General features: G+C 44.0%; 1 protein-coding gene across 1 annotated transcript in view; it reads left to right on the plus strand.

Moving 5' to 3' along the window:
- SETX (senataxin) overlaps positions 1-13,582 on the plus strand; it is a 570,564-nt gene that overhangs the window by 519,272 nt on the left and 37,710 nt on the right. Inside the window, exons 20-21 of the mRNA XM_078646176.1 lie at positions 11,619-11,791; positions 12,241-12,333. Coding sequence (XP_078502302.1) covers positions 11,619-11,791; positions 12,241-12,333 — 266 coding nt within the window. The remainder of the gene's footprint in view (positions 1-11,618; positions 11,792-12,240; positions 12,334-13,582) is intronic.

Here is a 13,582-nt window from a genome sequence, read left to right on the forward strand (position 1 = left end):
AGGGGGTGGCCTTCGGGCTCCCACTTGGCTCTTCGGGGGGGCCCCGCTCTTCCTCTTGGACTCCCGCCCGCCTCCCCGCGGAGTTACCTTAATCTTCGGGCTTCCGGGCCCCTTTCGGAGGTTGTCCACAGTGGGGAGGGCTCTTACTCTTCTCTGAGCCCTCCCCGATGATGACCGGCTGTTCCCGGGCTCTCGCTCTCCTCAGAGAGCCCTCTGGTGCTGGCAGGCTGTTCCCGGGCCCTCGGTGACGGACGTGGCCTGAGAACCAACCCACAGGCAGCTTCAGGAGGCACGGCAGCGTTAGCCAATCGCTGCGCGGCGCCGGGTGGGGGGCATGGCCAGGGTCGCTGCGTCCCCCGTCACGTGACGAGGGAGGTTGGCTTCAGGCCTCGTCCGGCCTGACAGGAATCCGCGGCGGCCTACCTCAGACACCGGGGCTGCAGCGGGGGATCCCCCAATCTTGGGCCGGGCTGCGGTGGTGATGGTGGGCCCACAGAAGGCTTCAGCAGGCCCGGAGCGGCCCTACCTGGCGCAGCGGCGGCCCTCTCTTGACTCCGAGGGCCGCCCGGGGGCACAGACAGCGCCGGGCCGTGGCGGTGAATGACATCCTGGGACAGCGTTTCCCCCGGAGGCACAGCGCGATCGCGGCGGCCTCCCCAAGGCTCCGGGGGCCGCTGCGAGGCCTCCACGCAATCAGGCCGGTCGGGGCCCACAATACCACGGCGGCGGCCCTCTCCTGGCACCGAGGGCCGCCGGGGGGCAAATTACAGCTCTCCGCAGGGCAGCCTTGGCTGCACGGACCACTGGGGCTGCGGCGGTGAGTGGCAGGCAGCGCTTAATTAGCACAGCGCTGGGAACCGGCCAGGGCTCCACGGGGCATCAGCGTCTTCCCAGGCAGGGTGGAGCTCGGCGATTCTAGCGCTCCGGGTTTCTCGGCGCTTTGGGGCACAGCAGGAGAGCGCTTCAGAGCGATAGCGCTTTAGGGGGCAGACAGTAATTCAGGCCCAGCACACAGCAGGGGGACACTTTACAGACAAGTTATGTCAGCTGAGGTAAATTAGGCAGTTCTGGAGGCTAGCGCTGCGGAGTGATAGCGCTTAGCAGTCACTTCAGTGGGGCCACTTTCCTCAGGTCAGGCCACACAATAGTGGCAGAATAGCGCAGGGACCCAGGTCCAGACAAAAGGGGCGCAGAAGTAACACAGCCCAGTACCTGGCAAGCGCAGGTAGACTTCTTCTTGGCGCTTGATGGTGTTGGCGCCCTTGTAAATAGCAGTTTCTTGGTTTCTTGAAGGGGGGTTGAGTTGGGGGCTTGTAAGCAGGTCACTGTAGATGGTCCCTGGGTTCCCCTCTCGCCGGGCCAGAACAGTGGGTTAGTTCAGGGCACCTCACTCAACTTAAGAGGCAGCACCTAAGCCCTGTCACACTCAGTGGCATAAGTCCCTGACTAGGCCCTACCGCCTAAATCTCCTGCGTGGGTCCCCCAGGTCAGTGATGCCCCAACTGACTGGAAAGTTTCCCTCCCTTTCCTTTTATAGGCCCAGGTCAGGTGACCACCCTCTAAGGTGGCAAAACTAGGCTCCGCCCCTATTCTAGAAGGTGCCAGGAGCTTCCCTACTCTAACTGTGGGCAGGCAAGGCAGGCTGGAATGGCAACAGTGTTTGTGGTCCCTGCCAGCTCCTGGCAACTAGAATGCGCCTTAACAAGACCACGCTGCAGTAGCAGGGGTCAGTGGCAGCCATGTTGAGGGTAGAGGGCACCTGTACCTTAGCATTGATTTTGATAATACCCAGGGCATTTTAACCTCACAGGGCCTATACAACTACATTACAAAGGGGGGACATCCTGAATTCGGGGAAGCAAAAAGCAACAAGTTTTAGGGAAAAGGGCCAAGTCCAACTTAGCCTTACTGTGCAAGTTTGGTTACAAATTATCACTACATTTTCCAGAGAGGAAGACCACATAACTCTTGTTTTTTACATTCACAAAATGTGTTTTAATGTATGTGTTTTGGTGGCCATGTCTGCAGAAAGGAAGAGAAGGGACTTTATCACTCGACTGTTTGCAACTTGTTTTTTTGTTGTGACTTCGCCTTTGGCCCACAACGCACCAGCTCATTAGCTCCACCTCCAAATGTTTTCGTTCGCCACAGGGCTCAGAGGTTCGGCAACTTTGCTTCTAGAGCAGCATGACCACACCGGTTTCCTCTGTTCTAACTACTTGCCCATTGAACCCTACAATGAAAGCATTATTGTGCTGCTCTTATTTCTTCTTCAACTCGAATGGACACCTTCACATGCGTCCTCTGCAGGAATGTCTCCAGGACCAGTGGGACCAGGCAACTGGAAGAACCAGATCCTTCTCCCCCTCATGTGAAGCAATCTCTGACATGTTAGTGCTCTTCGACCAGTCCTTTACGGGATGATTTTCCACCTTACCTAGAGGTACTTCCAACCAGGGACTCTGGGGAATGCCTTTTCAAATCATTTTTTAGGCCAAACCTAGTAAGGGAAGGGCACCAATTAAAACCAAAGGAGAACATGGAATTAATATGCAGGCTAAAGTCAGACACACAGGCAGTATGACACGTGGGGCCCAGAGGGCCAATAGAAAACATAATAGAACCTGATACAGAACACCTAGCAATGCCAGACAACCTCCAATTACGGAATTGTAATGCCCTAGATGCTGTCACCATTGAGCAAGAAGGAGTTTTCCCTATGTTTAATCTCTCTAACATCAGCTAAATAGGAATGAAGTATCCCTTTTAATTAAAGGATTGTCCTATTTCCAATTGTCCTATGTGATCTGACATTTTTAAAATACAACTAGAACTCCACAAATTCTTTCGAGTCCTTAGACTAAAATATTTTTTTCAAGACAATGAAATCGAATCGAATAATCAGATGTCCAATCTGTGACCAAGTCCTCATTCATACCCAGAAATCCCTTGATGTCCTCAGAGATCCTTGCTTTTGAAAAGGCTGTACTGGAGAACATTAATATCATGAGAACGACTTTCACCCACTATAATATTTCCCTGTTGGATAGACAGTCATTACTCCGTCTCAAAAGAGAAGAGTCCATCATTATCAAACCAGCAGACAAGGGTGGGGTATTGTTATCCAGGACAGGACCAAAAAGAAGGCTGAAATAACTAGACAACTTAATAACACCCCATTACAAGAAACTCAACAAAAATCCACTATCAGAGATCAAGCAGCGGATACAAGAAGTAACTACCAAAGGCATTTAGGAAGGCTTCCTCTCTAAATTGGAATTTGAATTCCAAAACAAGAAATGTCCCAGAACCTCTGTCCCATATACCCTCCCAAAATCCACAAGGATACCACAAATCCACCGGGAAGACCAGTCCTATCGGGCTGCGGCTCAGTCTTAGATCCGGTTGGTGAATACATAAATTTTTCCCCGTTCTACACACGTATGTGGGAGACAGTACATACATGATCAACCTCATTGAAGGATTAGAATACAACCCTGTAGAAGATATTCTAGTAACACTAGATATAGAATCTTTGTACACAGACATTCCCCAGAATGAAAGCATTGAGGTAATACAAAGAATCCTTCACTCATGCCCTTCACCATGCCATGTTTCATAGCGTTTATCACGGATCTCCTAGAAATTGCACTGATCGCTAACTACTTTATGTTCAACTCTACATACTACCAGCAGTGCTCAGAAACATCACTGAGGGCTATTTTTGCCCCAAATTTAGCCATTCTGTATGTTGGCAACCTGAAGCATCAATACATTACTACCAGAGAAAATCTGTTCCATGAGAACATTAAATGCTATAACCGTTATATTGACAACATCTTTTTGATTTGGAAGGGTACGGAAGACCAACTCAAACACTTTATATCAGATTTACATAGCTGTCAATCTTCCCTTGCCTTAACTTACAACATCAGTAAAGAAAGTATCCCCTTTCTGAATCTGGAGATAAAGAACAGAGATAATCAACTGATTGTGAGCCTACACAGGAAACCAACAGAACTGAACTCACTATTACAATAGAAAAGTTTCCATCCTCGAGCTCTAAAAGATGGACTTCCATTTGGCCAATTTTTGACATTGAGTAGAGATTGTACTGAAAAAGAAGACTTTTTTCGAGAAGGAACTATATACTAAGCGTCAAACTAAGAGAGAGAGGATATCCGAAAAGGTTAGTCAAAACATCCATGAAAAGGGCCTGGTATAGCCCACGACAAGAAATACTAATATCCAAACAAAAGACCCCCTGTAACAAAAATATTTGTGTGACTTCATTCTGTCCACACAGCATAACAATTGTCAAAACCATCAAACAGCACTGACCCATACCGAATATCATGAAGATATTTAAAAGACATAAACTGTTTTCATACAGATAAGGTAGAAACATTAGAGATCATCTGGTACATTCTGACACCAGCGCTTACAAACAGGAGGGCACAATTGTAAATATGTGCGGACTACCATCCATCAAAGGTCACTTCAAATGTGGGGGATGTTTAGCCTGCTAGTACACCACTAGCACCAAGGAATTTGTACATGGAGAGATTAAAATGAGCCTACAGGATCATACAAATTGTTCCACCTCGCATGTAATTTACTGTATAGGGTGTCCGTGCAACTTAACATATATATAGGTCAGACATCACAACCAGTCGAGGGACGTATTGGATAGCATAGACGAATACGATATCTAATATAAAATGCCCCACTAGTACAACACTAGAAAGAAAAAACCCACACAGCCGACGAACTGCGTTGGCAGATCATTGAACAAGCCAAAATCCCTCAGAGAGGCTGTGACTTATCCCTGATTTTACAGAATCTAGAGTGTAAATGGATAGACAAATGCAGCTCTATTAGACGGGGGTTAAACAGTCTAGGGGAATGGTGCATGTTTATAAGTCTTAGTTAGGTATATGATCTGCCTTATACTAGACATATAAACAGAATATATGATTGTGGATGCTCATTGATAAGTTGTAGATAAACTGGGGGAATTCAATTAATCTGTATGGGGACGGGTTATCAGTGATGATGTACATGCGAGATGAACCCTTATAAGGTATGATCTATTGTCAAATTGTCCCTGTATTTTAATCACTGTTAATACGACCACGCGGTCCACTGACATTGTTGTCACAAATAAAATCCTTTATCATGCACTTTCTATCTCGCTCATGTTCCGTGATGCAATTACTCTGTAACATAACTTTGAAATGATTTTAAGATGGTTTTACTTGTTATAAAATAGTTATCAAAACACGGTATTTGACACAATCCATAACATACATTAGCATGTGAATTATTAAGATACTATGCATAATATGTTTATGTAATATTTGACAGATAACTCGCTCACTGATGATTCCCTCTAAGATGGCAGACATAATTAACTGAGCCTCGAAGTCCTGTTCTTTATATTATCCCCCTTCTGTCACCGGTATCATTGTATACCATAAACAAGCCGTGCACAGGAGTTGAGCTGACCAAATAACATATTAAGATATGTATAAACAATTGACAGACCATCTCCTTGAAGCTGGCTGCATATCCAACTCAGCAAAAGACACCACATTTTGTAAACCTTCAGGATTGATAAAATTACCGAGATCTATTGCATTAATAGCCCGTCAGTCGGCTGAAGGGCTATGCTAAGGTAGAATCTAAATGAATAACCAATGAGATTTTACACTAGTACATAGAGATTCTCTGGCCACATCTTCTCTTTCAAGATGGCCACCAGTAATGACTGGTTGATCTATCTCAATAAGCCCCTTCGCCCCCTTGCATTCAGCCTGCAATAGGCATCATCATCTTTTATTTCTATTACGGAACCATGGAGTCTGAATTGCGCGACCGGAGAGAGCAGTGAGTCTTTGTTCCCTGCAGATTGGAATTCTCCAGCGGCTTCTTGATCCAAGTAAGTATAGATTGCTGGCTGGATAGCAGCGGCTGCCTCCCTGATCCATTCGGCTAGCTGCAACATTTATGCCTTCATAAATATTATCCAGTCACGAGCTGCTGCATCACCCAACTTGCGGTGAGTCCCTTATCACGGTACTCTGCTCTTGTGGACTTCATCTAAAGTCACATTGGATACAATTTTGTCCCCAGGACCGTATTGAGAACCACTGATCAGGACAATACGTTTCTAATCCACTGGCGATCCTGGTTATTCTTGAATTTGTTCTACATGATGAGTTAACCACCCCACCCAGGTCACCAAAAATATGAATTATCTGGACTGCAGAGGTAGATTCAAACCGCCTCCATACTCCTCTCTAGGTACTGAACCTAAATAATATACAACCTGGAAGTACCTGAGTTAATGATATACATGGTGTTGATTAATGGATTTTTAAGACGACTTATGCTACACCTGATACCGTGCTTTCTACAGAAGCTTAAGTGCTCCTAGGTAAGTACTTTTCTTAAATAACTCTTTCAAGTAGCCCTCACACACCTCCCAAAATACCCTAATAATTTCAATCAATGCTTTGCAGCCCCCAGGAATTCCCTGTCCTTAAGAGACTCTCCTATCCTCAGTTGGGTCGAAACGTCGTCGGCAACCATCAAGATTAGTCTTAAAAGCACTAGGAAAGAATCTGGTCCTTGATCTGAAATAGTGAATCAGAATCACAAAAGACATCCTTTTCCTCCAATAACCTGTCGTTAAAAAAAAAAAAATCTGTTTTAATTAGCGTTGGTTATGGTCACTTCACTGGGTTCACAAATGTGAGTTTTTTCCAATCACTGCTTGTGCATTGTTAATATATATTGGTGTTTTATTTATAAATATTTTTGAGAATAATGAATATAGATTACTCATTTCGGCTGAAGTGAGTGAAAATCAGTTTACACCTCGGGCTACCTTCTTCACAGTACCAATTAATATTGCAATTATTTTATTAATTTGGGTATATGGATCCCATCATATTCTATACTCCATTTATTTTTTCGGTTTATGATTAAATCATTGCAAAGGTTAAAACTTGCAAAAAATGAAAAATAAATTTTTTCAAAATGAGTTTCTTGTAAACAATTGTTGCTAGGTAAATAAATGTTGGATCGACTGGTCAGGCAAATTTCTTTTCACCAATCCCTCCGATTCCGTCAATCCGACTGTCCCACTCAAGAGCCAGATTCATCTTGATAACCCAGGAGTGGCCAAGTTATTGGTGAGTCGAGGACCTTCTTCACTTGGCACAGCACCCACCCAGACATGCTAACGAAGTTCAGAGGCCAGATGGTTCACCCCAATCTCTCCTCTCTCAATTTTGCAGCATGGCTACTGACCTAGTGTAGTATTGGCACGTGAATTTGCCACGAGCCTGCATGGACATCCTCAAAGAAGCTAAACGTCCATATACCCATTCAGCATATGCCTTCAAGTGGAAGAGATTTTGCATTTGGTGTTCCTCCAAGAATGTACATCCTAATAATAAATAAACTGGTATTTGTACAGCACAAACTATTCACCCCTAAGGGTCTCAAGGCGCTGGGGGCAGTCGGGAAGATTAAGCGAGCTATTTCCCATAGTCACATGGTGCCGGGGATCGAACCGTGGCCCCGTACTCCGGAGTCAGCCACCCTGGCCGCTGAGACACACCTCCTACTACTTGCCAGAAAGAAGTCATTCTTACCTATCTTTTCCATTTGATAAAATCTGGCTTGCAATTCTCCTCCATACGAGTCCACTTACCGGCTCTCGCTGCCTACAGGTAATGTCCTTCACAAATCTCTTTTTCAAATTTTCAGTGATTAAGGACTTTCTTGAAGGGCTAAATAAAATGTTCCCTTCTATTAGGTGTACTCTTCCTCCCTGGGAACTTAACATCCTTTCATGTCTCATGCAGGCCCTTTTTGAACCTATTCATAAGGCGTCCATACAGCATCTCTTGTGTAAAGCAGCTTTTCTTGTAGCAATTACATCAGCTCGTAGGGTTAACGAAATTCAAGCATTATGCTGTCATGAGCCCTACACTGTCTGCCACTCTAACAAAGTAAACATGAGGACCCACCCTAAATTCCTCCCCAAGGTAGTTTTGGACTTTCATGTCAATCGGGCAGTTTTATTGCCTCATTTTTCAGCACCCTTCAACTCCGGCTGAAAGAACTCTTCAATCCCTAGGTGTGAGGCAGGACTTCACATTTTAACTGGACAAGACTCATGACCTACTTAAATTGAACCAATTGTTTATATACTATGGCCTGGTCAGTACAGGTTAAGCCACATTCCATCAATCCATTTCACAACGGATAGTGTCTTGCATTCTCTTATGCTATCAGAAAGCCAACAAGACCTTCTCAGCTAGGGCCCACTGGACTAGAGGTAAGGCATCTACTGTCGCTTTGATGAGAAACATCCCAATAGCGGAGATCTGCAAAGCGGCTGCAGGGAGGTCTGGTCACACATTCACCAAGCATTAGTGTTTGGATTCAGATGCTCGAGCAGACGCTTGCTTCCCCCAGAAATGTGTGTGCTTAATTCAAGCCCATTGTCATTCCTCTCTTGTTTTCCACAGCTCTTGGTGGAATGGACTTGCTATTCTAATCAAACGCTGACTATCAATGGAGATCCTCTACGAGAGAAGGATTAGTTTCCTATCTGTAACTCTACTAGCAGAATCTCAATTGAAGTCATTAGTGACATAACTGCCTCCCCGGTGGATATAACATAGGATATTTTGGGGTTTTCCTGTCACTAACACATTCCTTCAAAAAGAACGGAGGCAACTACCACCTGCTAGGAATGATGTGATACTGATGGTCTCCGAGTCCTTAAAGGCGAAGTCACTCTTTAAAACTCTCATATTGGCAGTCTGTGGCTACACCGTCCTGCTATCCTTCAGCTCTGTCGTTAACAAAAAAGGGTTTTTGAAAGAGATTTAAGCTGTTTTATGAAATTTTCACTTTAAAATATTACATGTTAAGAGTTATTTTAACCCTTATGTAAGAAAATCTGAAGTATTTCTCCAGTGTAGCCTGTTTTCTAGGCTGTACATTACATTCTTTCTTAAGTGTTTCTGCAAGCCTTCCTGATGAAAGGCGAGCGTCTACCCTTAAGAAGATATTCTATGATGAAGTGTTCTGGGCTTCCTGTATGTTGGTGGAACTATTCAAAAGCTCATGATTTCAGTGGAGATTCTCCTACAAGAGAACTTGAGTTACAGATAAGAAACAAATCCTTTTCTGTTCCAGCCCTAAGTGTCACTTTCTTACATTAAATAAATCGTACCAGAGTCTGTAGTGGCAAGGGCCCTTAATACTCAGGATGGCAAGAGGATGCTCGTGTTTAATATTAATAAAATGAAGCCTTTTAGGAAATCCAACTAACTTTGCGTAGCCTTTGTCAAACCTCACAGAGGTCATGCATCTCCTTTTAAGCCAAAAATAAGAGGGCAACCCAATATTCCCCCGGAACTGGGTATAATCAATAACACAATAAATAATGTTCCTGAAGGAATCGTTCCATATTATTTTTCAATTCTCAAATTTGTCACATAAGTGAACATTCATTTTTCAGTACTCAAGAAAAGTATGCAGTGTATTAATACATTTATTCAGTAATCCGTTTTTTCTATAAATCTATCCATATACGGCAACCTAAATCAATACTGCTACACAATTTTTGTAACATGCGCAGTATCTTGTGACACTTTTGTACAGTGTATATATAGACAATATTTCATATATGTCAAATATTTTTCATTCGGCAGTTCTATGTACAATTCACAATCGATAAATGATGATACTATTTACAAAGAAGTGTCATATCGTCGACGTTTCGGTCTCATACATTACAATTCATCGAGACCATCATCAGGACCCGCGCTGCGCCATGGACAACAAATAGCACTACGCCTCAGTTATTACTTCTGCCTCTTTTATAAACAACTTGTGTCGAGTGTCTCCATAGAAGTATGCTTTATATGTTTCATCGGGTATGCAAGGGATTCAATCGCCACTCTGCAAACCACATTCGGCAACCGCATGCTCCTTTTAAGCCTGCATTGTGAGATGGATATTTAATTGCATCCAGAATTGCTATACTGAAATCCAAGCGCACTGTCCCTGTGACCCCTGTAGCCCACTCTACACACAAGAAGGGGGCCACCCTAGCTTTTTTTGGTAATATCCTTTTAAGGGGTATTTAAGGGGTACTTGCAAGAATGCTACTTGGTCAAAGCCACTCACCTTCTCCAAGCATTACAGTCTAGACTTTCTAGCACATGAACAGACTTTAGTTGGTAAAGCGGTCTTAAGAACCCTCTGCACTATCTACTTATTAGCCACCACTTGAAAAGGACTGCTTTGTAGTCTGTGCAGAGCTTGTGTATATACTCCCACACATAATATGAACAGAATGTTTCCCTGTAATTAATCATCTGTTCATAGCTTGCAGTGCTGTTGTTTTAGTTGCACCCACCCTCCTGTCTGAAGCTAGGAGTTAGCACAGATGTTTCTGTGCACTTTTCCCTTTTTACTGTGCACAGAATACTGTCATTGACACTGCTCACCACTTGCACTTCTCGCTCGCTGTATAGAAAAACGTCTGAGGTGTAGCCAGCGTGCTGGTGCATTGTGGTCCATGGGTACAATTACAAGTTTTGTGATTCAAATTTCCCTGAAGGAAAAACAAGTTGCAAATGTCTGGGTCCAAAACTGGACGATACGAGTATGCATAGTGTGTAAATCTACAGCACTACACGCTATGGACAGATGGTTACAGGATAAGTAACATTTTTCATAGAGCAATAACTTTAGCTGTAAAGGTACTCATGATGTAATGTTCCCAATGTAAATGACCTTGAAGTAATAGTTGACATTTGATCAGAGCCTTTAAGACAGTTTTTTCCTCTCCAATCTCCAGCTTTTTCTAGGCACTCTCATTTTTCACTCTGATTCATATCTGCAACCCTCCCAGACACTTCCTTTTTTGGGGAGAAACTGGGCATGTACTTGGATCTGCCCTCTGACCCCCATTGATGGTCTCTCCCATCAAGGGCTCAGTTTGGTGGATTATTGCAGGGAGTTCCTGGAGCTATGATCGCTTGTGTTCCTATATTTCAGGATGCCAGAATTACAGAGAAATAAAAAGGAGTCTCACCTTGTGGTGTGATCTGAAATGGCATCCCCCGCCCATGCTTATAGATGCTTGCGTTCCCCTTTATTTATGTTTTAATGGACCTTGGGCCTAAACATGCCGAAGGACTGTTTTTCAGGCTCACATACTATTGGGTCTTGGCTGAGAATGGATTATTCTTTAAAGCTGCTGTACCTGTGAAAACTGAGTGAGCACTGCATTAAACCTGTTGAATGTTGCCAACATGCGCACTTTTACCTTGTTCTGTGCTTGAGCGCTTCAGCACTAGATGGCATAAACATGGACTACATGTCATCTGCAAATTTACAACCAGCAAACCGATTATTATAGGCACTAAACGTTTTGGTTACAGGTAAGCAAACATATTCTTCCTCTGCATGCAGTCAAGAGTAATTATGTTAATTAGAGGAAGTGATTCTGTGGCCATTGTGTGAAGGAGAGCTGGGTCAAAAAGCAAAAACCGTAATCTTCTGTGACTTGATTCTTGTAGAAAGCAGAGGACTATGGCTATGGGCAATCCATGATGGCACGCATGCGCACTCGCCTGCAGGAAGCGACCTCGAAGACACCAGTGCTGCAGCTGACGGTGCAGTACCGCATGCATCCTGACATATGCCTCTTCCCGTCCGCTTACATCTATGGCAAAACTTTGTACACAGACAGGTGACTAGAATTTTTCATAGCATTGCCTTTCTCTTCATGGATGGTTTGTTTCAATGCTGAACTGGAGTGACTGCTATGCTGAATGAAGGCCTTATGGTTTCCTGCCCATAAGGTGCTCCTGCTGTGAGGAATTGTGGCGACTACAGTACCGAATGGTAGGCCCACTGCGGTGCGTAATGGTGGTCGACTAAATACTGTAAGGAAGAGAGCTTGCTGCATTGTTGAAAGTGTAGAAACCCATGTCTTTATTTGGCGTCATGTCACAGTCTTACAGTGGATTACCTTATGTTGCCATTGGGGCGAAGAATGATTTACAACTGAAAATGGTAGCTCATCTTTGTATGTGAGACTACGATAGATCTTTGCCTTTTAATTATCTTTTCGGATCGGGCTTCATCGGATAAAGAACAGCTTTCTTGAAGCGAAATGATCTATTATCATTTGTGCAGGATGACCGAGGAACTCAGGTGTTCGTCCAAGTGGCCTTTCCAACCATACCTTTTGTTTGACGTATCTGACGGTACAGAGCGACGAGAAAATGAGTAAGTTACTTTATAAAAAAATTCAAAACCTTTATCACTGTTGGTTGCTGTCCCTTTTTAACGCTGTCTTCAGTTCTCAGGTCTCCTACCATAGGTTTAAAAGGAATCTGGCTTTCACAAAAGTGATAAATAGTTCAGGTGATGGAGGGAAAATGGATTCCTAGGTTGGTTCCTTATTTACTGCAGCGGCATAAAATAAGGGGCTGGATTGTGTTTCTGTGGTTACAGATCGGCAACGTGCAGTTTTTTAATATACGCTGTAGCAAGAGCGATGCATTGTAAGATTTTAACATTTTAACGAGGCACTGCATTCACTCAGGTTGGTGATTAGTGTTTGTATGACAGAGCATTGCTTCTGACTTCGTTCTCAGGGAGTACATCTCTCAGATTGAAAGGGCATACAAAGAGTCACATCCGCTTGCAGTTGCCAGTGAGTTGTATGGTACCTGTTAGCTCGTTCTGTTCTCTTTAAAGACTCTTGCACAGCCCGTCACTTTTATCTTCTTTATCTCTTCCCTCACTTTCATCATCTTTATCTCTTCCCACATTTTTATCTACTTTATCCCTTTCCTCACTGTTATCATATTTATCCCTTCCCTCTTCTTTCTCTTCCCTTATTTTTATCGTCTATATCCCTTCATCACGTTTATCTCTTATATGCCTTCCCTCACGTTGATCTCATTATCCATTTCCTCACTTTTATCTTCTTCATCCCTTCCCTCACTTTTATCTTCTTTATCCAATTCCTCACTTTTATCTTCTTTATCTAATACCTCACTTTTTATATTTTATTTCTTTCCTCACTATCATTTTTCCATTCTCTCTCTATTATCTTCTCTATCCTTTCATCACTTCTTTCTTCTCTATCCACTTTAATCTTCTTTATCCAATCTCTCACTTTTATCTTCTTTATTTCCTCACTGTTATCATCTTCAAACTTTACCTCTTTTTTTTTTTTATCCCTTCAGTTTTTCTTCCTTGCCCTATCATCCACTTAGGTGGTTCTTGCTAACCCCACCCGACCCCACTCTCACCGCAACCATTGAACTGGTTTGGCCCCCTTTGTCATCTTTACCCTTTTCTCCATTGATCTTTTTCCCCCTCCACTTTGGACACCTTTGCCCCCTCCTGCGGTCTCTTGCCCCCTCCTGCGGTCTCTTGCCCCCTCCTGCGGTCTCTTGCCCCCTCCTGCGGTCTCTTGCCCCCTCCTGCGGTCTCTTGCCCCCTCCCCCGGTCTCTTGCCCCCTCC

Source organism: Lissotriton helveticus, chromosome 5_1 (genome assembly GCF_964261635.1).
Source record: "Lissotriton helveticus chromosome 5_1, aLisHel1.1, whole genome shotgun sequence".
NCBI lineage: Eukaryota > Metazoa > Chordata > Amphibia > Caudata > Salamandridae > Lissotriton > Lissotriton helveticus.